At 52.0% G+C, this 23,646-nt stretch overlaps 3 protein-coding genes across 5 annotated transcripts; 2 read left to right on the top strand and 1 right to left on the bottom strand.

Annotated features, from left to right (window-relative positions):
- Positions 1–992: 992 nt before the first annotated feature.
- Positions 993–2,847, bottom strand: SAT2 (spermidine/spermine N1-acetyltransferase family member 2). 3 transcript variants are annotated; one of them, XM_082604393.1, is made up of 7 exons: positions 2,699–2,847; positions 2,477–2,528; positions 2,237–2,320; positions 2,036–2,137; positions 1,853–1,893; positions 1,608–1,719; positions 994–1,523 (listed from the first exon to the last, which is right to left on the bottom strand). In XM_082604393.1, the coding sequence occupies exons 1-7, from the start codon at positions 2,762–2,764 to the stop codon at positions 1,474–1,476; spliced, it is 507 nt and encodes a 168-aa protein (XP_082460519.1). In that variant the 5' UTR covers positions 2,765–2,847; the 3' UTR covers positions 994–1,473. The 3 variants fall into 3 exon arrangements, with proteins under 3 accessions (XP_082460520.1, XP_082460519.1, XP_082460518.1); XM_082604392.1 differs by having other exon boundaries at positions 996–1,719; XM_082604394.1 differs by lacking the exon at positions 2,237–2,320 and having other exon boundaries at positions 993–1,719.
- Positions 2,848–3,008: 161 nt separating this feature from the next.
- Positions 3,009–8,553, top strand: SHBG (sex hormone binding globulin). Its single transcript, XM_082604391.1, is given in 10 exon segments — positions 3,009–3,380; positions 4,067–4,209; positions 4,375–4,466; positions 5,535–5,724; positions 6,630–6,780; positions 6,783–6,790; positions 7,026–7,185; positions 7,302–7,438; positions 7,838–8,045; positions 8,299–8,553. Coding segments are annotated over 9 exon segments (1,203 nt in total). The 5' UTR covers positions 3,009–3,380; positions 4,067–4,101; the 3' UTR covers positions 8,448–8,553.
- A 7,633-nt stretch (positions 8,554–16,186) lies between these two features.
- ATP1B2 (ATPase Na+/K+ transporting subunit beta 2) lies at positions 16,187–22,920 on the top strand. The gene is made up of 7 exons (XM_082603597.1): positions 16,187–16,861; positions 18,643–18,771; positions 19,474–19,578; positions 19,689–19,894; positions 20,133–20,189; positions 20,972–21,070; positions 21,178–22,920. The coding sequence occupies exons 1-7, from the start codon at positions 16,750–16,752 to the stop codon at positions 21,340–21,342; spliced, it is 873 nt and encodes a 290-aa protein (XP_082459723.1). The 5' UTR covers positions 16,187–16,749; the 3' UTR covers positions 21,343–22,920.
- Positions 22,921–23,646: the final 726 nt, after the last annotated feature.

Below are 23,646 nucleotides of genomic sequence, written 5' to 3'. Positions count from 1 at the left end.
TGCATTAGCATTTAAAGTTTTATTTATTCATTTTTCTGAAGTACTACATGGGTGAGGCACAAAATTCAGAAGATCCAAAGTGATATGGGGAAAAGTCCCCTTCCTTCCGTTACCTGGACACCTAGTTCCTCTCCCTGGAAGCAACCACTCTCTGCTTGTTTGTGTGTCCTTCCAGAAATAATTCATTCTGAGTTAAGTTTAAAAAGTGCCATCAAAAGATAACTTGTTCATGTTTAAAAGATACTCATCCCTGCCAGATTAGATGAGCCAAGGGCATGAAACTGGATTCTTCTGGCTCCCATCTGTGGAAGGGGCTGACAAGCTTCACTATTTCTCAATCAAGTTTGTCCTAAAGGCCCATCTGTTGTAAACTCGTTTTAAGGGCCCAAAATTGGCACCACTCTGGAAGAATTTGGGCCTTTGAAGTGTTGTTTGGCTGAATTGTATTTTTTTTTTTAATTTTAAGATGGATCTTCAACTCTCTAGACTCCATTGATCCTGTTGTTTACAATTTACACATTTATGTTACCTGCTTGTCTACTTTCAGTGTCTAAATTATGACCATTTAACCAATGGTTCCTCCACAAAAGGAATAATATGTCATCACTGAAAGTGATGATGTGTTTAATAACTTAGGCAGATGTTTCTGATTTATTGTTAAATGAAAAAACAGGCTGCAAAAGAGTTGATCCCATAAATCCCCCCACACTTAACTAATTATATGTATATATGTACATTGAAAAAATCTAAAGAATCAATACCAAAGGGTTAAGAGTAGAGATGTAAGTAAGGCTATGGATTTTATTTTAATATGTCCCTTCAAACTTCTCTACAACAAACCTGCATTACTTGTATAATAAAATATTATGAAAGTAGGAAATGAACCTGTTTCCCTTCTTGTCTCCATGGGTCCTAAAGGTTTGTTTTGGTTCTGCTGAACTGAAAATAAAGGCTTTGTGACTTTTGAAAAAGAAAAAGCACTCGCTAGCTGAGCGGATTTTTTAAAAAGTTGGCGCCAGTGGTCCTTCCCAGTGTCCCTAAAATGTCGCCACCAGGTGGCAGCCTGCTCCATCTGTTGAGTCGGTGGGCCTGCCTCAGTCTCGGATTCCACACAGCCCAGTCCAGACACTGGAGGCCTTTGTCTGGGTCCCAAACCTGACCAACAAGCCTGATATATATGCTAGAGGCCAGAGCCAATACTGTGGTCCATTGTGGGTGAAAGTCATCTTAGGCCCACTTTTATCCCCAGGAGCAACATCCACTGACCAGAAAACACTGAGGAAGGGTCGTAATAGCTGAAGCTTGTCACATCCTCAATTCCTCCACCCAACACCACATCAACACATGGGAATTCTCATTTATTTTTCACCCTTAACAAGGAGGTGGGAAGGTTTGCCTCTTCCTCACCTCTGTTCTTTCCATCTGGGAATATTCACTTCCAACCCTCCTTCCCTTCCTTCAGGGAAGACTTGGTCAGTGGAGACAGTCTCTGAGGACTGCTTGAGCTGGTGGGGATGAAGAAGCTGAAATAGAGATCCCCAAGGGATGGCGTCACTTTCCTGCCAACTCCCTCATCGCCTCTCCTTCAAAGCGAAAGCAGTGCCAACCTTCAGCTTCCGTCAAATCTTGGGCTCCTAGGGCCTTATACAAGTCCATAGCCCCCTTGTTCCAGTCTAGGACTGCCAGGCGGAGCTGGGAGCAGCCCTTATCCAGGGCCACCTGTGGGAGAAGACACCACTCACTTTCCTGGGTCAAAAAGGAAAAGATTTTCTCGCCCTCCATTCAACCCAGGTGCCTCCCATACAGCTTTGCTTTGCCAGGGCCCAGCTTGTAGCCCCATCCCTCTCCTCACCTCAGCCACTTTTCTGATTATTTTGGAGCCAATCCCCTGACCTGATGTGGGGAGAAAAAGGCAAAAAGAGGGATTGTCTGAGTTGAAGGGGATCAGAAAAGACCACAGGCTAGGATTAAGAGGCAAGGGATGGTGGTCCAGTCTATGGGTTGCTTTTCTCCCATCCCGGCCTCTGCCCAGTACCCCGATACTCTGGCTTCACGTAGATGTCTTCCAGATAAATGTTTCGTCCCTTCCATGTGCTGTAGATGAAGTAGTATAGCCCATAGCCCACCACACAGGGCCCTGAGAGAGAAAAAAAGAAGGGTCAGGCCGCTGGGCACCTGGGGAAGAGACCTTTGAGGCTGACTGGAGAGGGCACCTCTGAGATCAGGGTGCTCTTACCCTGTGGCTCCCCGGGGGCAGGAAGAATCTCTGCTACCAAACAGTGATAGAAAGGATTCTCTCCAAAGCCATCTGCTCTCAGGGCTGCAGAGATCAGAGTTGTGACAAAGAGATAGAGAAAGAAGGCCTGGGTGTGTGCCCAGTCTGGAGTTACTGCCTGGGAGCCCATCCGTCACTTCCACCCCAGCCTCCGTCACTTCCACCCCAGCGTCCGTCAGGACTCAGGTGTTGGGCCCGTACCTTCTTCACTGATCTTCACCTGGTCTGAGAGTTTCTCATACTCAGCGAGTTCCTACAGCGTGCGGACAGAGGCTAGATTAAGGCAGGAGGGCCTCACTGCTCCCTAAGCAGGAGCCCTGGGCGCGCTCCTCCCTCTGCTCCCACCTCCTCCTTCCCGTCCCCACTCCAGCTGCGCCGCTCTGACCCCCTCTGGGACCCCGGTTTCCGGCCCGCAGCCCTCACCCGAATCAGCCTCAGGATATTTCCACAGTCTCCCTCCTTGGCTTCTCGGATCAGCACGGAAGCCATCCCGATCTCCACCGTCTGGAACCGAAGTCCAGGATCCCCACTTCCGTTCTGCAGGACCGGGCGAAGAGCAACGGGGACCCTTTAAGGGGCCTCCAAATTCGGATCCCGGAAAGCCGGGGGAGTGGTGGGGAGCGAGGTGGTGGGGGCGCCACGGGCTGGGAAGCAGAAGCCCGATTCCGTCTGCGGCTGCCGCGGGGCGGAGAGAGTGGTGGGACTAACGGTCCTCACGGCCTGGTAGCCCCTAATTTCGGGCCCCTCCAGCGCGCACCTGCCAGCCAATCAGCTTGCAGAGCAGGAATGTCCCCGCCCCCCGCGCCCCCCACCCCACCCCCAGCTCTGCCCCTATGGCCGGGTCTCTTGACTGCACTCCCCGCAGGGGTCAAGGCTGGACTGCGGAGGCTTCCTCGTTGTTGTTATCTGGGTGTTCCAGCCTCCGTTGGAGAAACCCCACGGCTCAAAAGATACCTCCTTCTTTCACTGAAGTGTGCAGTGACACCTGCTCTACCCTTCACCCCAACTCACCCATTCCAGCCCATCCAGACTCGGGGTGAGCCCCAAGACCTCCAGCTCTACTGGCTCAAAGTGTTACTCCTCTTGGGGGCATTTGTATTTTAAGGTGGATCAGGGAGAGGGTGATGAATTTCTACTGGTAAATGGTTAGGCCTTGTAGTCCACGGCTAAGAGACGATAATGGGGGAGAGGGACCAGGACTCTTAGTATCCACTGAATCACACTCAGAGACAATACCTCCCTATGCCGCAAGCCTCAGAAGCCTGGGAAAATACTAAGGGAGGAGCTCAGAGCAGATACCAGGCACTGTGCCTGTATCATCTCGATTCATCCTCATTCACAGTAACTCGGGAAAGTAAGTATTTTTCACATTTTGCAGACAAGGACACTAAAGCACACAGGTAGGGTGACTTGCCCACAGTCCCCCAGCTAGCATCTGGGATTCCATGTCTCAGCTCTAGGCCTTATGGAGGATGCTACTTGGGGATCCGGGCATGTCTGTTTCTAGATCTCATGTTTGTCCTCAAGGCAGCCTCCGTAGGTGGGCAGAAGGCTTGGAGGACCCAGGTCAGGCTCTAGAAGGAGAGGGGAAGTGAGGTGTCCTCTCCCAGCTCAGAAACTTTCTCAGCAGTGGGGGAGGGTAGTGGAGGAACTCTGTCCCTCACTCCATTTGTCCTCAGAGGGGCCGTAGGGTCAGTGGCCCTGTCTCCTGCCTCCCTTCTTCCCCCGGGGCAACCTTTAACCCTCCACCAACCATGTGTGACGCTGCCTGCCCCCACGCATTCTCCTCAGAGTTGTCTGAGACGCAGAGAGGACCGCGACTCATTATGGAGAGTGGAGGTCCACCGGCCACACGGCATGGGCTGCCGCTGCTGCTGCTACTGCTGCTTCCCGGCCATGAAGGACGGGCCGTGAGACATACTCTCCCCAGACAGGTGCAGGAGCAGGACAGGGTGCTAAGCCCTGTGTGTGTTTAAGTGAGCTACACTTTAGCTCTGCTCTCTTCCTTTCTTTCCTCCTCTGGCCTTGTAGCAGTGCTTCTCCCTCCTGTCTGTCTCTGGCACGTCTTATTTCAGCCTGTTTATTTTTCTCTCTGGCAGAGGACTCAGGACCGGCCTGCTCTGCACCTCAGCAATGGCCCTGGACAAGAACCTGTAACCATCATGACCTTTAACCTCACCAAGATCATAAAGTATGGGGTTGACCTAATTCTTCGACCTAGTCCCCTCTCTCCATCAGCTCCTCTCTTGTTTTTTTTTTTTTTTTGCTTTATTTAATTGAAGTATATTTGATTTACAATGTTGTGTTAGTTTCTGGGGTACAGCAAAGTCATTGAATTTTATATATATATGTATTTATGATACATATTATATATATATTCTTTTTCAGGTTCTTTTGCATTATGGTTTATTACAAGATATTGAATATAGTTTCCTGTGCTATACAGTAGGACCTTGTTGCTTATCTTTTTTTTTTCCAAAAATATTCTTTATTGAGGTCATTGCTCCTAAAACAGAAGCAAAAAGCAGAGCTCAAACTTGGTAGTAAGAAGTGATTAAAAAAAAAAAGATGATAAAATATAAGCTGGCACATTTCAAGGAATAAGCAACAGAAGTTGCTTATCTATTTTATATATAGTAGTTTGTATCTGTTAATCCAAACTCCCAATGTATCCCTCCCCACCTTCCCCTTTGGTAGCCATGAGTTTGTTTTTTAGGTCTGTGAGTCTGTTTCTGTTTTGCAAATAAGTTCATTTGTATCCATTTTTAAATTCCACTTGTAAGTGATAGCATATGGTATTTTGTCTTTGTCTGATTACTTCACTTAGTATGATAATCTCTAGGTCCATCCATGTTGCTGCAAATGGCATTGTTTCATTCTTAAATATTTATTTATTTGGCTGTGCCGGGTCTTAGTTGCAGCATGTGGGATCTAGTTCCCTGACCAGGGATCGAACCCAGGCCCCCTGCACTGGGAGCTTGGAGTCTTAACCACTGGACCACCAAGGAAGTCCTTGTTTCATTCTTTTTCATGGCGGAGTAATATTCCATTGCATATATGTACCACATCTTCTTTATCTAGTCATCTATTGGTGGACCTTTAGGTTGCTTCCATGTCTTAGCTATTATAAACAGTGCACCAGCCCCGCTCTTTTCCCTGTCTCCCTGTCCTTCTCTCTCCCTGAACTCCACTTCCCTCAACCTCACATCTATGCTCAAAGAGCACACCCCATACACAGTCTTTCCTTCTTTCCTTCCAGAACCATCTCCTCCTTTGAGTTTCGGACCTGGGATCCAGAGGCAGTGATTTTTTATGGTGATACCAACCCAGAGGATTACTGGTTTGTGCTAGGACTTCGGGATGGCAGGCCTGAGATCCAGCTTCATAATCACTGGGCCCAACTTACAGTGGGCGCTGGACCCCGGCTGGACAATGGGAGGTGGCACCAGGTAATCCAGATCTGGTCCCGAGGGAGGGGTGTCTTGAGCTGGTGTGAGGAAGGGAATGGAACCAAGTTATTGGGCATCCCTTTACCATTGTCATCTCATTGAATCCACACAAAAGCCCCATGAAATTGCTTTTTTTTTTTTGGCCACACCGCTTGGCATGCGGGATCTTAGTTCCCTGACCAGGGATCAAACCCGTGCCCCCCACAGTGGAAGTGCAGAGTCTTTTTTTTTTTAATATAATTTTTTTTTTTTTTTGGCTGCATTGGGTCTTTGTTGCGGTGCGCGGGCTTCTCATTGCGGTGGCTTCTCTTGTTGCGGAGCACGGGCTCTAGGCGTGCGGGCTTCAGTAGTTGTGGCACACGGGCTCAGTAGCTGTGGCTCATGGGCTCTAGAGCACAGGCTCAGTAGTTGTGGCACACGAGCTTAGTTTCTCCGAGACATGTGGGATCTTCCTGGACCAGGGATCGAACCCGTGTCCTCTAGCATTGACAGGCAGATTCTGAACCACTGCACCACCAGGGAAGTCCCAGAATCGCAGAGTCTTAACCACTAGACCGCCAGGGAAGTCCCAGAAGTTGCTGTTCTTGTCCCCATTTTTTCAGAAGGGAGTTCTGAGGCTTAGTTAGTATGTAAGTGACAAGTCCAGAGTGAGCTGGGGATGCCAGCTGACTCTTCAAGTACATGTTCTTTCTGCCATACTAGACTGCCTCTGGTAGGTTCAAGTCTTTTTTCGTAGATGGTTGTACAGCAGTTAGTTGTGATTTTGGCGTCTTTATGAGAGGAGGTGAGCTCAAGTCCTTCTACTCTGCCATCTTCAGTATGGCATTTTCTAGACTGCCTCTGAAGAAAGTGGTAGAGGCAGGCCCCAGGAACCTCTGATTCTTCTTCTCTTTTTCTTCTTGCAGATGGAAGTTAAGATCCATGTGGATCCTGTGATGCTGGGGCTGGATGGGGAGGAGGTGCTGCATCTGAGACAGGTCTCTGGGCCACTGGTGAACAAACCCCAGCCCACCATGAGGATTGCTCTGGGGGTGCTGCTCTTCCCTGCCTCTAAACTTGGTTGCCGGTAACTGCGTCACAGGAGCAGGAACCATGACCAAAGCTCATAAAGCATTGCTGGCTGGGTGGCCATGGGGGTCTAAGTCCACACTTCAAGGAGGGGGTATGGGGTGAGAGCTGCATGGGGGAGGCCAAATGCTTGCGTCTTGGAGGGGAATAAACAGGGTGGGAGTCTGGGACTGGGGCTCAGATATCCTGATTCCAGCATCCCCTGCAGCTTCCCTTCCCCCCATGGGCTCCAGCTGGTCCCTGACCTGGATGGCTGCCTGCACCGGGATGACTGGCTGGACCAGCAGGCCCAGACCTCAGCATCTGTCCCCACTAGTCTCAGAAGCTGTGTTGTAGAGTCTCAACCTGGGATATTCTTCCCGCCAGGGACTGGTGCAGAATTCAGTCTCCAAGGTAAAGGTTATTTCCCCCTCCATGGCCAGCTCTGTGTCCATTTCCCTCCAGCACTAGCCCTTTCCCTCCATGAATCCCCAGCCTTCAGACCTCAGGAGGATCATTTCTCCCCCCAGACATTCCCCGGCCTCATGTAGAGCCCTGGGCCTTCTCCGTGGACCTGGGACTCCAGCTAGCAGCAGGCTCAGGCCACCTCCTTGCCCTTGGGACCCCAGAAAACCCTTTTTGGCTCAGCCTCCACCTCCGAGATCAAGTAAGAGGGGGATGCTGCCTGTATTCAGTGGAGCCTGGGAGCAGTGGGAGAAAGGGGACTCTAAAATGTCAACATTACGAAAAAATAAAGAAATAAAAATAAAATAAAATGTCAATATTACGATGGTTTAAGGGTTGGGGTGGGCGGGCAGAGACACCTATTAAAGCTGCCCACAGCAAACAGTGACTTCTGTTAGATTATATATTTACCTGGGGAGGGTGTGGTTTTATAGAAGGCCAAGCCAGGAGAGTTAAGGCAGGATGGAGGTGGTGGGAATGGCCAGTAGATAGACTGCATGGCTAAGAGACGGAATCAAGGCAGCCAGGGGTGGAGCCACACGGAGCACATGCAGTTCATTCTTTCCTCCGCAACTTATGTCCCTTCCCACACACTCTGCAGAAAGTGGTGCTGTCTTCTGTGTCAGGGCCGGGGCTGGATCTGCCCCTCGTCTTGGGGATCACTCTTCAGCTGAAGCTGACTGTGTCCAGGGCGGTTTTGAGCCAGGGGACAAAGAAGGAGATGCTTGCTCTGCCTCCCATGGACCCTGGCTCCCTCCTCAACCTCTGGGCCCAGACACAGGGGCGTCTCTTCCTGGGGGCTTTGCCAGGTAACAAAGTGATGTTGAAGTTTCTCAGCACACCATGGGAAACAGCTAAGGGGAGGGGAAGAGGTGGGAAGGGATGCATTTTTAGAGGAAGGAAATCTCTGCGAGGGAAGAGGAGAAGGCCACAAGAAGAGAGAGGATAAGGGGACAGTGGGAGGAAGTGCTTTAAAAAATTTAGGTTAGAGGACTGGAAAAGTGGGGAGGAGCTTCTGGACCCCGGCCACCCTAATGCCCCCTCCATACTACCTCGCTCTAGGAGAGGCCTCTTCTGCATCCTTTTGCTTGGATGGCCTTTGGGCACAAGGCCAGAGGCTGGACATGGACCGGGCCCTGAGCAGAAGCCAGGACATCTGGACTCACAGCTGCCCCCAGAGCCCAGGCAATGGCACTGACACTACCCGTTAAATCCCCACCTAAGAACCTCCTTTGAATGTCACTCATTCATTTATTTAACAAATATTTACTGTGCATCTGCAATGTACCAGGCACTGTGCTGAGCATCGGGTTGCACTGATGAGCAAAACTTACCCTGCTTCGGGACTTCCCTAGTGCCAGTGGTTAAGACTCCGAGCTCCCGGGCTTCCCTGGTGGCGCAGTGGTTGAGAGTCCGCCTGCGGATGCAGGGGACACGGGTTCTTGCCCTGGTCTGGGAAGATCCCACATGCTGCGGAGCGGCTGGGCCCGTGAGCCATGGCCGCTGAGCCTGCGTCATCCGCAGCCTGTGCTCTGCAACGGGAGAGGCCCGCCTATCGGGAAAAAAAAAAAAAAAAAAAAAGACTCCGAGCTCCCAATGCAGGGGGCCTGGATTCGATCCCTGGTCGGGGAACTGAGATCCTGCATGCCGCACATTGTGGCCAAACAAAACAAAACAAAAAACTAACCCTGCTTCCTGCCCTGTCGGTGCTTGTGGTCCCCTGGGGGAGGCAGGCATCCATCAAAGACTAACAAGTGAGTGGATAATTGGAAACTCTGATATGCGCCATAAAGGAGCAGTCAGGGTACTGAGAAAGCTTGAAGGCCAGTGGCCTTGACCTAGGCTGGGGATCAAGGAGGGCTTCCTGAGGAAGTGGTGACTTCTTAGGCTGAGATCCCAGCACCAGCACCCACAGACACACACACCCCAGATGCGAGTCACTTCCTGGGAGCCAGCAGCCCACCTCCTTCCCCAGCAGCTGCTGCCTTGGGGCTTTAGCTTTGTTCCTCTGGGGCTGGTCCCCAGAAATCAGGAGGGAAGGGAAGAGATGGGATTTTGTTGTCCTTTAGACAGGCCACTGCTATCCAAGAAAGGAGCAGCAGGGGGCGTGAGTGGGTCATAGAGAGATGGAGGCCTTTGGGAAAAGGGGTGGAGGCAGCAGGGAGAAAGAGAAGGGGGGGAGAGCAGAGGGAGAAGGCTGCCTCTATCTCTCCTCGTCTCGACCCACTAACCGCATTCCCAGACGAATTTGTCTTTACTCCATTAAACAGGAACTGGTTTGTGCTGGTCCCAGCTGGAAAGAACAGACAGAGTCAGGAATATCTCTGCCCTCAAAGAATATATGGTGACTCAGCCTCCAGACCTCTGGAGAATCCTGGTGCCCCATCTCCTCCCTGGGGTACCCTCCTGCCTCAGCCCCAGCTCCCTGGAAAACTTCATGCCCATCCCCCATCTCCAGACCCCATGGGGATCCCAGTGTCCCAGCTTCCTAGGTTACGAGGATCTTCCTACCAGTAACCCAGGCAACAGGGTGAGTCACTCATTGGACCTGCTGTCCCCCTTCTACAAGGATTAGCCAGGACCTAAGTGACCCCAGAGAGTCTCTGGGTTGGAAGACACATCCTAGGCCCCTCCTTGGACCCCCACAATCTCAAGTTTGCAAGTCTATGGCTGCCTCCTTCCAGTCAGAGTGTTTTGCAGGAGAGTCCTCAGCATGTCCAGAGAGCCCAAATTCAACTCTGGTCCCCTGGGCAATGTTCAGGGTCAGCCTGGGCCACTTGAATAAGTTCATTCAACTGATATTTACTGAGCACCTACTGTGTGCCAGGCACTGTTCTAGACACTGAGAATGCATTGATGAAAAGGATAGACACAATCCCTGTGCTTACGAAGTTCACAGTATAAGAGAGGAGACAACCAGATAGTCCATAAACAAAAATAAATAAGCAAGGTCATTTCAGATAGTGGTTGTCTCTATAAAGGGAATAAAATCCTGTAGTAGAATCAAGGGTGGTAGGGGAGGGGCAGCATTAGCCGGGTGATCAGGGAAGGCCTCTCTGAGGCAGTGTCACTTGAGCAGAGACCTGAATAGAAACCTGAAAAGAAACCAGTCCTATGGGGGTCTCGGGTATGAGCAAGCCAGTGGGGAGAGAGGCTCAAGGGCTTGAACACACCTGGTCCCCACCAAGGGGGTTGTTCTGAGTGGCAACTTCCTGGCCTTGTGTCCCTGAGGAATCTCCCAAGGGCTAGCTTTTTTCTCCTCCCTCTACCCCATCCTGTCCAGGACACTGTGCTCCCAACCTCTCTTTCTCCAGCCTGCCCTAGATTCCAAGATTCCTGATTACCATCCAGAGCTGTCTACACTCTTTCATTAAGACTGACTCTGCTTTTACACAGACTCTGCCAGGCTCCCACCAAGGGCACCGACAATGCCAGCCCCGTGTCCCCTGCCTCTCCCACACCCCTAAAAACCATTCTGGAGCTTGACAGCATATGCTGTAGTCTCCAAGCCTGGTCTACTCACTCACTCCACCCTGTGTGTTACCTTTCTCTTCCCTTCCCTCCTTCCTTCTCTCTCTCTCTCTCTCCCTCCCTCTTTCTTTCTATCAACTAACATTTATTGGACCCTGACAGTATGCCAAGCACTGTGTTAGGTACTCCATAGGGACTCCAGACATGAATAAGACTTGGTCCTGGCCCTGGAGAACAGGGGTCTGGGGAGAGAGATAGATATGTAAAATGATTTAATAGGGATCTCTTAGGAAGTGCCAGGAACTTGAACAAATGACTAAACCTCTTTACCTTCCAGTTTCCCCATCTACAAAATGGGCAAGTCACCTTACTCAGGGTTGCCAGGAGGGTTTGGTGGAATCATGTAAGTCAGATGTGTAGCACAGTGCTTGGCATATAGAAAGTGCTCCCTGTATGAGAGATGTTGCTCTTGTTTATATCATTAGCCTCCTGCATAGTTCTTGAAATATAAGTCTGAGCCTGCCGGGTATGGAAGATAAGGAAGGGTGTGTGATGTGGCTGAACTGGGGGCAGGCTGAGATGGAATGAGGGAAGACTGGGAAGGCTCCTTGGGCCACGGGGTGAGAGGCCTTGTATGTCCTGCTGAGGAGTTGGGGCTTGATCTAGTCAGCACAGGAACATCTGTGTTTCTTTTCTTTTTTTTAAATTGTGGTAAAATACACATAACATAAAATTTACCATCTTAACCAATTTTTTGAGAAATTTACAATTTAATCAAGATATATTGAATACATGGATGAAATGAAAAGCCAACAGATAAAAAACATTTATATATTAGTTCCAGGTGGCATGGTTTAAAGTCAGGCTAAGTCTTTAACGGTTACAGAATACAAATATATACCTTCATAATATCACACATACCTTCACCACATAAAACAAAGACACTCTAGGCCATTACACAGACCATGATAAATTGCAAGAAAGGAGAGGTGTTATAATAGTAAATTCAAGCCAGTCAGTTTTCCTCAGTCTTTTACCATCTTAACCTTTTTTATTTTTTATTTTTTTTATTTTTGCGGTACGCGGGCCTCTCACTGTTGTGATCTCTCCCGTCGCGGAGCACAGGCTCCAGACGCGCAGGCTCAGCGACCATGGCCCACGGGGCCAGCAGCTCCGCGGCATGTGGGATCTTCGCGGAACGGGGCACGAACCCGTGTCCCCTGCATCGGCAGGCGGACTCTCAACCACTGCGCCACCAGGGAAGCCCTTCATCTTAACCATTTTTAAGTGTCCAGTTCAGTGTCATTAAGCTTCACGATGTTGTGCAACTATCACCACCATCCATCTCCAGAACTCTTCATCTTGTAAAACTGAAAGTCTGTACCCATTAAATAATAACCCGCTACATTTCCTCCCACTGCCCCCACCACCCCGCCATATCTGTGTTTTGGAGCTCTCTTCTTTCCTTGTTCTTGTCTCTACAAAGACCCATCTTGCTGGGAACCCAAACAGCTGAGTCCCTGGGATTTGGTTGGTAGGGGGAAGGGAATCATTGGGCACAGACCTAAGACAGGCTCTGGGTATGGGAGAGGGGGTGTGGGAGCTCTTATTCCCTTCCTCTTTTCTGGAGATGCTGGGGGGAGGGCTGTGTTCCGGAAAGAGGTTGGAGGTTTGTAATGGCTCTTTGCCCCCTCACTCCTGCCTCAGCTTGTTTCCCTGTGAACATCATGCTGCACGGAGTAGAGTGTTCTTTCCTCCCTACCCCCAGCCCTCCTCATGCTGACCCTCACCTTTAGGAGAAGGCATGGAAAGGAGCAACACTATCTCAGCCTCACCCCAGAACTGCCCTAAATGTACAGAAGACATTCATTCTTTCTTTTCCAAGTGAGCCTGGGGTACAGGGCAGAGACTGAACCAACAGTCTGGAGGCCATCTGCAGGCCTGTGTTTGCCAGGCTGTGTGTGTTGAGGGTAAGATCCAGGCCTCATCTCTCCAGATTGAGAATGGCCCATTTCCGTGCTCCTTAACTGATGAAGGAAAAGGCAAGTTGCTTCCCTGAGGTTTCTCGTAGAAGGAGCCATTCCATGTTTAAGCCCAATTCAGCAACCAGGCATTATCTTCGGTAGCTCTGTGGGTTGCTTGGGTATGGAGGATATATAGAAAGCCTCGCTCTGAAAGAGCTTACAATCTAGCTGAAAAGATAAAATACAAGAGTTTTCAGCCCAGTTGCTCAAGACAAAAACCTAGGCACTAGCCATGGTCATCATTCTACTTCCTAAATAGATTCTGAACCCATCCTCTTGTCTCCATCTGCAAAGCTGCTGCCCTGGTCCAGGCCATCCATATCTCCCACCCAGACTGCTGCAAAGCCCCGTTACCTGGTCTCCTCGCTTCCCATGGTCCACCCTCACACGGCAGCCGTGGTGATTTTCATTAAATTTAATCATGTCGATCCCTTGCTTAAAACCGTAGAATTAAGACTTCCCTGGCGGTCCAGTGGTTAAGACTCTGTGCTTCTACTGCAGGGGACATGGGTTCGATGTCTGGTCGGGAAACTAAGATCTCATGTGCTGCACAGTGTGGCCAAACAAACAAATAAACAACAACAAAAAACCCACAGAAAAATTCAAATTGTTTCTGTGATGGTTGGATTAAAATCCAAACTACTCCCTTTGGCATACAAGGACCTGCATGATTTGGCCTCTGCCTACCTCTCAGATCTCTTGCTGTACGAATCTTGCTGTCCCTCCTTCAAGCCCAGCCTTTGCACTCACCCTTCCCTCCACCTGGAAAGCTCTTCCCTTACATGTCCCTATGGCTCCTTTGGGTTACTTGGGGCAATTAAAAATTATCTCCTCAGTAAGGCCATCCATGCCCATGCAGGCACTCCAGCACATCACCCTATTTTATTTTTTTCTGCATAATGTTAACATTATTTGTTTGTTTTTATTGTTTATTGGAATGGGAGTCCCAGGAGCACAAGGACCAGAATAGTGCCTGGCTCTAAGCAAATGCTCATTAGGTACACATTGAATGAATGAATGGGAGTCGGGGCTGGACTCTGAAGGGTGGGCAGTCTTCCAGGATGCAGAAATGAAATGGACAAAGGTGTAAAGTCAAGAGTAAGCACAGCCTGTCCCAGGAGTGGCGGGCTCAGCTCCAGCAGAGGACTAGTTGGGGCCTAATGGCAAAGGAGGTTGGGGATACAGACTGGGTCTAGATATGGAGTACCCTGAAGGTTAGACTGAAGAATCAGGACTGCATCCTGCAGGGTCACAGGAAGCCACCGAAGAACTTTGAGCTGAGGGGTGGCCTAATTAAAACTGTATTTTGAGAAAATTAATCCAGAGTCTGCTGCAGAAGGGACTGAAGTAAGACCAGCTGCATAATTTGTGGGACCCAGTGCAATATGAAAATGTGGAATTCCTTGTTCAAAAAGCAGTAAAAGGGCTTCCCTGGTGGCGCAGTGGTTGAGAGTCCGCCTGCCAATGCGGAGGACACGGGTTCGTGCCCCGGTCTGGGAAGATCCCACATGCCGTGGAGCGGCTGGGCCCGTGAGCCGTGGCTGCTGAGCCTGCGCGTCCGGAGCCTGTGCTCCGCAACGGGAGAGGCCACAACAGTGAGAGGCCCGTGTACCGGAAAAAAAAAAAAAAGCAGGAAAAAAAGTGTCGTTGGGGTGTTAAAATATAAAATATTTTCCTTTCTTCCATGGTTCTTCTCTTGACTTTTCATGGTATTTTAAATTTATTTAATGTTATTCTAGATAAAGAAAATAACATTTTGGGGACTTCCCTGGTAGTCTAGTGGTTAAGAATCCGCCTTCCAATGCTGCGGACTCAGGTTCGATCCCTGGTCAGGGAACTAAGATCCCACATGCCGCAGGGCAACTAAGCCCATGCGCCGCAACTACTGAGCCTGCGTGCTCTGGAGCCCGCGCGCCACAACCAGAGAGCCTGCGCACCACAACTAAGAACCAACGCAGCCAAAATAAATAAATATTTTTTAAAAAGAAAATAACATTAAAAAAAATAAATTTATTTATTTATTTTTGGCTACGTTGGGTCTTCATTGCTGCACACGGGCTTTCTCTCTAGTTGCGGCGAGCAGGGGCTACTCTTCGTTGCGGTACGTGGGCTTCTTGTTGTGGTGGTTTCTCTTGTTGCGGAGCACGGGCTCTAGGCAGGTGGGCTTCAGTAGTTGTGGCACACGGGCCCTAGAGTGCAGGCTCAGTAGTTGTGAGCACGGGCTTAGTTGCTCCGAGACATGTGGAATCTTCCCGGACCAGGGCTCGATCCTGTGTCCCGTGCGTTGGCAGGCGGATTCTTAACCACTGCACCACCAAGGAAGTCCCAGATAATAATTCTTAACAGGAGGTCTTTGGAGGCCCATGTACCTCCCTACTAGACTGTGGGTCTCTGGAGCCCTGTGAGAACCACGACTTTACCTCCCCAGCGCTGGGTTGCACAAGGTCTCTAGTAGGTGCTCAATAAATGTTCGTTGACCCAAATGGGCAAATGAGAAGGGGAGTTCAGACATGGGGGTGGGAGGAGGCAGAACACCTAAGCAGATGGGGCTCCAGGGCTGGGGTCTCAGGGCAGTATTGGGGGCTGGGAATGTGGTGTTGGAAGGGCTTTTCTGTCCCCCTAATATTTACTTGGTCGCATCAGGTCTTAGTTGTAGCAGGCTGGCTCCTTAGTTGCGGCATGCACGTGGGATCTAGTTCCCTGACCGGGGATGGAACCAGGGCCCCCAGCATTGGGAGCGCAGTGTCTTAACCACTGCGCCACCAGTAAAGTCCCTGGAAGGGTTTCATGAGGGATGTGGTGGGAAGGCAGGGAAGCCCCCAGGCTTGGGGAGAACCAGGTGGTGGGAGAAGCGGCAGTGGGACTGGAGAAGGAGGGGGATTGGTAGCAGTTCCCATAAGGGGAATTTCCCTCCTGTGGTGGCCTCTATTGATCTCTTTGAGGATTGTTCTAGCTTCCAGCCTGGCTGGTGTAGTACCTCAGCTGGTCTCTTCGATCTATTTTTCTTGATCTCTGGCTCCTTCTCTATTCCTCTCACATTCTGCCCCGTCTCCTGGATCTTAGTCTCTTTCTAACTCCCTGCCTGAGATGGGGCCCCCACCTCAGCATATATCTGCTTTCCTCTCTGTCTTCTGTGTCTCTCGGGGGTTATCTTTCCCTCTACTCCGCCCGGACACGCCCTCTATCCTCTCCACTCACCCAGATCTAGTCCAGTACCTGGGGTGTGGGTAAGGGAGAGACCTCTATGTCCTGAAGAGGCGTCAGGGGGGCGGGCCCAATCCCTTTCTCCAAATTTGCATATGCATGAAGTCGCCCAGGCCAGCAGCGAGGAGGCGGGGCCTCTGGGGGGTGGAAAGGGGGCGGGCACCCCCGGAGCCGCGGAGTATATAGACTGCGCGCCGCGGCTGCCGGCCCCGCACTGCTGAAGAGCGGAGCCTCCGCCCGGGGGACCCCTATCCCTGCCTGTCCCCCACAACTGCGCGTCCCCACCCCACCCCACCCCCGCGGCCGAGCCACCGCTGGTGTGGCGGTCTCCGATCGGCAGAAGAGCCTTGAACGGTCACCCGACCCCCCCTCCACAGCCTCTTTGCATCTCGGATTTCGGGGCGGCCCCCTCCCCCACCTCTCCCTGCCTCTTTGCACCCCGATTTTTTATGCGCTTCTCTCGGGTTTTGCAGCCGTCTATTTTTGCATCCCTTTTCGTTTTGCTTCTGGGAGGTTTGGAAGGTGAAGCTGCGTTCGCACCCCTTCCCCTTTTTATCCTCCCCTGCTCGGACAACCCCCCTTTTCATTGCGGGGGGGGCTAGGTTCTGTGCATCCTACGCCGCGCAGCCAGCACCCCGCAACGTGTGGCCCTGCGCCCCGGAATTTGCAGCAGCTGCATATCTGAGGGGGGGTCTCCCTCGCCCCCGCTGCCTTTGCTTCCCGCGCGTTCTGGTGCGTGAGGGGGCTTCACGCGCCGCGCCCCGGCTTCTCCGTAGCCCCCCGCCCCGCGCGGGACTCGCCCCCCGCCGTCAAGATGGTCATTCAGAAAGAGAAGAAGAGCTGCGGGCAGGTGGTTGAGGAGTGGAAGGAGTTCGTGTGGAACCCGAGGACGCACCAGTTCATGGGCCGCACCGGGACCAGCTGGGGTATGCGGGGCCGGCCGCGCGAGGGGTTGGGGGTCCTCCGGGCGACGCCCTGGGGACACGAGGTCCCGCCGGCGCAGCCCCAGCTCCCTTCCCGGGTCCCCGACGTCCGGCCCCCCTGCCGGGCTCTGGGCTGGGAGGGCGCCGAATCGCCGGTCTAATCTCCCTGGCTGGCCGCTGCGGAGGCGGAGAAAGTAGGTCACTGCCGCCTTCCCGCCCCCCGCGGAGCCCCCTCGCTCGGGGGGTCGCGGGCTCTGAGCGTGTGTCCGCGCCGCGGCGCTCGCGCTCGCTGTCGGGGGCCGGTCAGCCCCGCACAGTCGCCCCCCTTCCCCAGAAGAGAGACCCTTCCCTCCCTCTGACTCTAACTAGCTAGCCAGCCCCGTCTATTTTTAGCTCGAGCCCACCCCTTGGACCCTGGGAACGTTCATGAGCGGGCGGGCCTTGGAGAGGTGGGGAGTGTGTTGGAGGGGGTTCTTCACAGCGGAAGTTGTCTGTGTCCTACTACCGGGTGTTTTGGAGCCTTCTGTGACTGCTTGGCGGGCGGGGGGCTGTTGCGCCGGGGTGACATTGGGAGGTTTTCGGGGCTGGGTGTTCGGCTCAGATGTCGCAGGCGGAGGGAGTGGTCACTAGTGGTGAGACATGTACATCATCTGGCCCAGTGTGTCTGTGGGCTTGCGGGGCTTGGCTCCTTCCCCACCCATACCTTGGCGCCACTGGGGAGGCGTGGAGGGAGTTGCGTCTGGTTGAGGGTCCCGTGCTGGGCATAGGGGCGAGTGAGGGGTGGAATTCTTCCGAAAGGGAGAATCGAGGGATGTCGAAGCACAGGAGACATTGTGTGACACAGCTTACAGTTCATCCACGCTAATTGAACGCGGTCCCCATTAGCCCAGCCACTTGGGGCACTTGAGGTGGGTCCGATGCAGTCCTTGCTGCAGGAAATTTGAAGTCCACTCCCTGGGACTGGAGGGATCCACGAGTGCTTGGGAGAATCTGAGAAGGCTTCTTGAGTGAAGTGTCTTCTGAGATGGAAGGACTGGGGGTCTGGGGTGGTGGAAACAGCAGGTACTCACACTAGGCTGAGGAGCGACGGAGTGACGTGTCACATCCACCAAGGACCAGCTCTATGCCTGAAAGGCTATTGGAGGTCTACGTTTACTCCTGCCTCTGCCCTGGGTGCTGTGTATGAATTGGGGGGTAGGTGACTGTTGAAGGTTCTGGACAGCTGTCTCTGAGAGACTTTGTAGCTTGGCAGGAGCCTCATTCAAGGTTTGGCTTTTGTGGGGCTCTGAGAGAGAGACTTTGCTATTTGAGTGTGGGCATCCACGCCCTGAGGGATGGGGTAAGAGTTTGGCTGTGAACTGGGGCCAATGCCAGCTTGAAAGTCATTGTGCTAGACAGCTTCAAGCATGAGTACCGATACAGTGGTATCAGATGTTGTGCCTTTTCAGGGCCACGAAGGTTGAGGAGTTGAGAACGTAATTTGTGGCAAAATGACTGCGGCCTATACTATGAGTTGTGCCAGCAACAAGAGTTTAGGTCTCTTGTGGCCTCCACAAGGTCAGGCTTCACTGTGCTGTGGGACCAGGAAGGGTTGGGAGTCATGGCTGGAAGCCAGACACAACTGCCGTTTTTCAGCTTGTCTCCTTCTGCTTCCAGGGGAAGGCTTCCCAAGGCTCTGCGATCCATTCCTGTGCAGAACCTCTGAGTGGGAGAGGGGTGTGTGGGGATAGGTCAGGTCATCGAGGGAGACCTGGAACCTGCTGACCCTGTTTCCTCCTCCTTAGCCTTTATCCTCCTCTTCTACCTCGTCTTCTATGGCTTCCTCACCGCCATGTTCACCCTCACCATGTGGGTGATGCTGCAGACGGTCTCTGACCATACCCCCAAGTACCAGGACCGACTGGCCACACCGGGTGAGTGATGAGGCTCCCCCACCAGCCACTCTAACTGCTCTTGTGCCCCCAGGTATCCAAAAGGAACTCACAGGCTGTCAGCTCTTCTCAGAGGTTTGGTTCTGATGATCCAGTCACCATGTGCTGGGGAGTTCTTTTTTTTTTTTTTTAATTATTTATTTTAGTTTTGGCTGCTTTGAGTCTTCATTGCCCAAGCAGGCTTTCTCTAGTTGCGGCGAGTGGGGGCTACTCTTCATTGTGGTGTGCGGGCTTCTCATTGCGGTGGCTTCTCTTGTTGTGGGACACGGGCTCTAGGCTTGTGGGCTTCAGTAGTTGTGGCACACGGGCTCAGTAGTTGTGGCTCGCGGGCTCTAGAGCGCAGGCTCGGTAGTTGTGGCGCACGGGCTTAGTTGCTCTGCGGCATGTGGGATCTTCCCGGACCAGGGCTTGAACCCATGTCCCCTGCATTGGCAGGAGGATTCTTAACCACTGAGCCACCAGGGAAGCCCTGGGGAATTCTTGAAGTCTGCCTTCCCATTTCCCACAGCTGAGAGCTCTGTGACCTGGGGAGGTGGCAGATGTTCACAGGAGATCTCCCTCCCGGGAAGATGATCTCGGATCTTCACCTGTCCCTCACCCTGGTGTTCCCTATGTCCATCTTTTTCCTTCTGTGTGTGATCCCTCATCTTATATATACCCCTCACTCTCGCCTTTGTTGACTAGGCTTGATGATTCGCCCTAAGACTGAGAACCTAGATGTCATTGTCAATGTCAGTGACACTGAAAGCTGGGACCAGCATGTTCAGAAGCTCAACAAATTCCTGGAGCGTGAGTATGGGGCTGGTGATGTGGCTGTGCAGGACCTCGGGGCAGGGGACTGGGGACCCTGGGAGCAGAACATGAGGCCTGTGACTCTCCCCCCCCTCCCCACCCCGTAGCTTACAATGACTCCATCCAAGCCCAAAAGAATGATGTCTGCCTCCCTGGGCGCTATTACGAACAACCAGATAACGGAGTTCTCAACTACCCGAAACGTGCCTGCCAGTTCAACCGGACCCAGCTGGGCGACTGCTCTGGCATTGGGGACCCCACCCACTATGGTTACAGCACAGGACAGCCCTGTGTCTTCATCAAGATGAACCGGGTACTCATGACCTTAGTTCCCAGGGGAAACGGAGGAGGGAGCTGGGGCTACCATCTGCTGGCAGTTGCTTTCTTTTGCTGGGGCTCTTGGGCTTCGGGGAGATTTTTAGATGTTTGAATGGCTGAGAGAACAAGAGAAATGGGGCCATTGGAGGCTGAGATCGTGGTTGGAAGGCTGGATACTTGTGTCTTTGACAACTTCTTTCTTTAACCCTCACGACTGACTCTCCCCGCTCCAGGTCATCAACTTCTACGCAGGAGCAAACCAGAGCATGAATGTTACCTGTGTGGGGAAGGTGAGTTTGTTGGGCGTTGTGCACCTGTTTGTCCTTCATGGTTTCCATGTCATTCACTCATCTCTCCCTATCTTCTTTGCTCCCAGAGGCTCCATCACTCTAGGGACAAGGGGGTAAGAGTGGGCTCCAGTATGGCTCAAACTCCAAGGGGCTGCCACCCCTCTTGCTTCTCTCTAGGATGCAGAAGTCTGCTCTTTTGTGTGGATAGACACCCCCTTCCTGACTCCACCCAAAGCCCTGCTTCTGGCTTCTCTCCCTAACCCTTCCATGTTCTCCTCTATTCCCTGACCGTGTCTTCTGCTCTCCATCCCATGTCTCTCCTATCCCTCAATTCTTTTTAGGTATCTGGTAGCTGCTGATCTGGAGGCACCACCTGCCACCACTAAGTTGTCCTTGGAACCCTGCTCCCCCCACCTCTGTCCTCTCTAGGAACTTCCTGCCCCTCTTCATTCATCCCCCTCCTTGTTCCCTACTGAGCCCTTACTCATTTATCTGTTCTCTCTTGGCTCCGCTCCAGAAACCGATTCCTGAGGATGGGGTAAGAATTTGGGGTGGGAGGGCAGTAGGAGGCTTCAGGTTCATTAGCGTCCTGGAGGCCTTCCCAGTTTGATGGAAGAGATGGGACACCCGCTCCTGTGCACACGCAAACACACCAGCCTCTGCGCTCAAGGGATATGGATATGAGACAGAATAATTTTGGGGTCAAGGAGGAACAAAGGGAAGTCTGGCGAGCGTCTGGGTTCCCTCACATGCTCTCCCCCACCCTCCTGCGCCCCCCACAGCGAGATGAAGATGCTGAGAATCTCGGCAACTTCGTCATGTTCCCTGCGAACGGCAACATCGACCTCATGTACTTCCCCTACTACGGCAAGAAGTTCCACGTAAGTCCCGTGGGAGGCCGGGTGCTGGCGCCTGCAGGGGAGCGGGGCCCTGGGGAGGAGGCCGAGTTGCCGCGGGCCTGGAGCCTCGCTCTCCTCCTCTGGCCCAGGTGAACTACACGCAGCCCCTGGTGGCCGTGAAGTTCCTGAATGTGACCCCCAACGTGGAGGTGAACGTGGAGTGCCGCGTCAACGCCGCCAACATCGCCACTGACGACGAGCGCGACAAGTTTGCTGGGCGCGTGGCCTTCAAACTTCGCATCAACAAAACCTGAGGCCCCTTCCTCCCGCCCCCACCTCTTTCCTACGGATGCTTCTGGAATATCCCTGACCCTGCCTGATCCCTCCCTCACCCACCCCAAAGGTATTTTTTATAACAGAGCTCTGGCTTGTCTGAGTCCCTTTTCCTTTACTTCTGAACCTGGCCTGATGTCTGTCGTGATTCCCTGGCTACCCACATTTTCCACCATCTTCTTCCCACCCTAGCTCAGTCAGAGACAGGGAGATGGGACCCCAAGACGGTCACAGAGGAGTTGGGAGCCTTTCTAGTCCTGGTGTAGCTGTGAGTGGGGTGTCCTCACAGCTCCCCACCTGTCCTGCCCTCTTATCCCCTGAGAGCTATAGAAAATGCCCACCCACCCACCTATACACACAGTTCATTTCACCCCTTACTTCCACACACGAAGGTGGCGCTCAATTCTGTTTTTTAAATTGAAGGAGGATTGACTTACAGCACTACGTTAATTCCAGGTGCACAGCATAGGGCTTTAATATTTCTGTACATTAGAGTGGTCACCAGTGTGGCCCCCTCTCCCTCCATTCCAGCTCAGCTGCTGTCGCCTTCCTCTGTTTGCCACACCTTCTGCCTGTCTACAGCAGTCGCTGTCTCAGTGGCTTTTGACTTGTCTGGCTCCTCTGGCCGGTCTTTGCCCACTTCTCCATCCCCATTCCCTCCACTGAAAGGGAGACCGTTTGTAATTGAGGACAAGGTGGCTCTGTGGCCTTTTCCCTCTTTCCTGGCACATCTGGCTTCTCACCCCGCGTTGACTACGTGAGCTGGGAATGAGGGTCTGAAGGAGAAGTCCATGTTGGTTCTTGAAAATTCTCTTCTGGTCCCTCCTGTCACCCAACTAGGCACTCAGAGGGGCGGGGTTGACCTAGGCTGAATGTCCACTTTGTTTTTGCGGATGGCTCCCTTCCCCCTGTTCGCTTTCCCAGAATATCCTGCAAGTTCCACTTCCCAGGCGCCCTGGGGGAGGGGCAGCCATTTTGGCTAGGTCCCCAGTGGCCACCTTGGAAACGTCAGCTGGCTATGGGACTATTCCACCTCCTTCCTCTGGGCCCAGATATGCCCCCACCATTCTCCCTCTGGCTGCTCTTAGCAAGTTATCAACTAATCACTAACTCCTTCCCTTTTCTCTGCATGCCAGCCTGAAAATTGCAAATACCTCCTCCATCTAAGGCTCTGAATTTCTTGGCTCCGTCTCCTTCAGACCCCTTTGCCTTCTTAAACAACCCCATAGTGCCCATAGAATGTTAAATGAGGGACTGCCTGTGATCTTGAGTTATAGAGGCATTTTAACTCTTTCTTTTCCCACATCCTTCACTTCCTCACCTCTGACTTCCTTTTTTTTTGATGCTGCAGCTTCCACACCCCACCCACAGATGGACTCTCTCCCCTGTTTTTCTCTCACTGGATCTGAGTCTCTTCCCTTTGGGTCCCCATGTTTTCCTGCACTCCCCTCACCCCAGTGGTCTCTCTCTGCAGTTATTTAATGCCTGTGTCAGATCTACTGTAAAAAGAGGATAAAGTACAATAAAATGAGAGCAATTATATATATAAATATATATCATACAGGGAGCCCTGTGTACAGGTTGTTCCTTTCTGAGCATTTGGAAGAGCCCTGGTAAGGGCATGGGGGTGGATTTGGGTGACCCAGGAGTTACCCAGCCCTTGGGGGCCCCCTCCCCAGTTTTGATCTCTTCCAACCAGTGTCCAAGTGTCTACCTCCTAGATTGCTCCATCACGTATACTATCTTGAGATCACTCAATACAAGACAGGCAAGAAGCCTACATCCTTTTCTACAGCAATACTTATAAAGTGCCTACTATGTGCATTCTAGGCACCAGGAAGACACACTTATGAAAGAGGCAGAGTTCCTGCCCCCAAGGAGCTCCCCAGTTTAACAGGAGAGGGGAGGAGCACACGAGAAACTCTCAAACCAGGTAGACCTAAATGTATTTCCAGGAAGGGGAGAAAGCTGGTGAGGACAAAATTCAGAGTGGTCACCCACTCCCTGTGGGGGCTTCGAAGGGCTTAAAGGATGTGGTGGTTTTAGGGGGAGAGACTAGCATCAGCAAGTGCCCAGAGACGGGTGAGGAAAATTGATCAGAAGAAACAGATCTCAAAACAATATGAACCGTAGGAGCCCAGTTTTGTGCATAAAAAAAGTACACACACAAGCATAGAAAAAAAGGATGGATGAGTTTATACCACAGTGTTGATTGTGGTATTTGTGGATGGCTTTATAGCTAATTTTTATTTTCTTGGGGCTTATTTGTTTTTGTTTGCAATGAG

The sequence above is a fragment of the Mesoplodon mirus genome (assembly GCF_964341445.2).
Source record: "Mesoplodon mirus genome assembly, chromosome: 18".
Lineage (NCBI taxonomy): Eukaryota > Metazoa > Chordata > Mammalia > Artiodactyla > Ziphiidae > Mesoplodon > Mesoplodon mirus.
This window is presented reverse-complemented; position numbering and strand designations above follow the sequence as displayed.

What these genes read in the sequence shown, in the direction of transcription:
- SAT2 (XM_082604392.1), bottom strand. Translation starts at nt 2,764, where the DNA reads ATGGCTTCCGTGCTGATCCGAGAAGCCAAGGAGGGAGACTGTGGAAAT. An exon ending in ATATCCTGAGGCTGATTCGG is followed by an intron (nt 2,529 to 2,698) that starts GTGAGGGCTGCG and finishes CGCACGCTGTAG; the next exon opens with GAACTCGCTGAGTATGAGAA. An exon ending in TAATCAGAAAAGTGGCTGAG is followed by an intron (nt 1,720 to 1,852) that starts GTGAGGAGAGGG and finishes CTTCTCCCACAG; the next exon opens with GTGGCCCTGGATAAGGGCTG.
- ATP1B2 (XM_082603597.1), top strand. Translation starts at nt 16,750, where the DNA reads ATGGTCATTCAGAAAGAGAAGAAGAGCTGCGGGCAGGTGGTTGAGGAG. An exon ending in GCTCAACAAATTCCTGGAGC is followed by an intron (nt 19,579 to 19,688) that starts GTGAGTATGGGG and finishes CCCACCCCGTAG; the next exon opens with CTTACAATGACTCCATCCAA. An exon ending in TCTTCATCAAGATGAACCGG is followed by an intron (nt 19,895 to 20,132) that starts GTACTCATGACC and finishes TCCCCGCTCCAG; the next exon opens with GTCATCAACTTCTACGCAGG.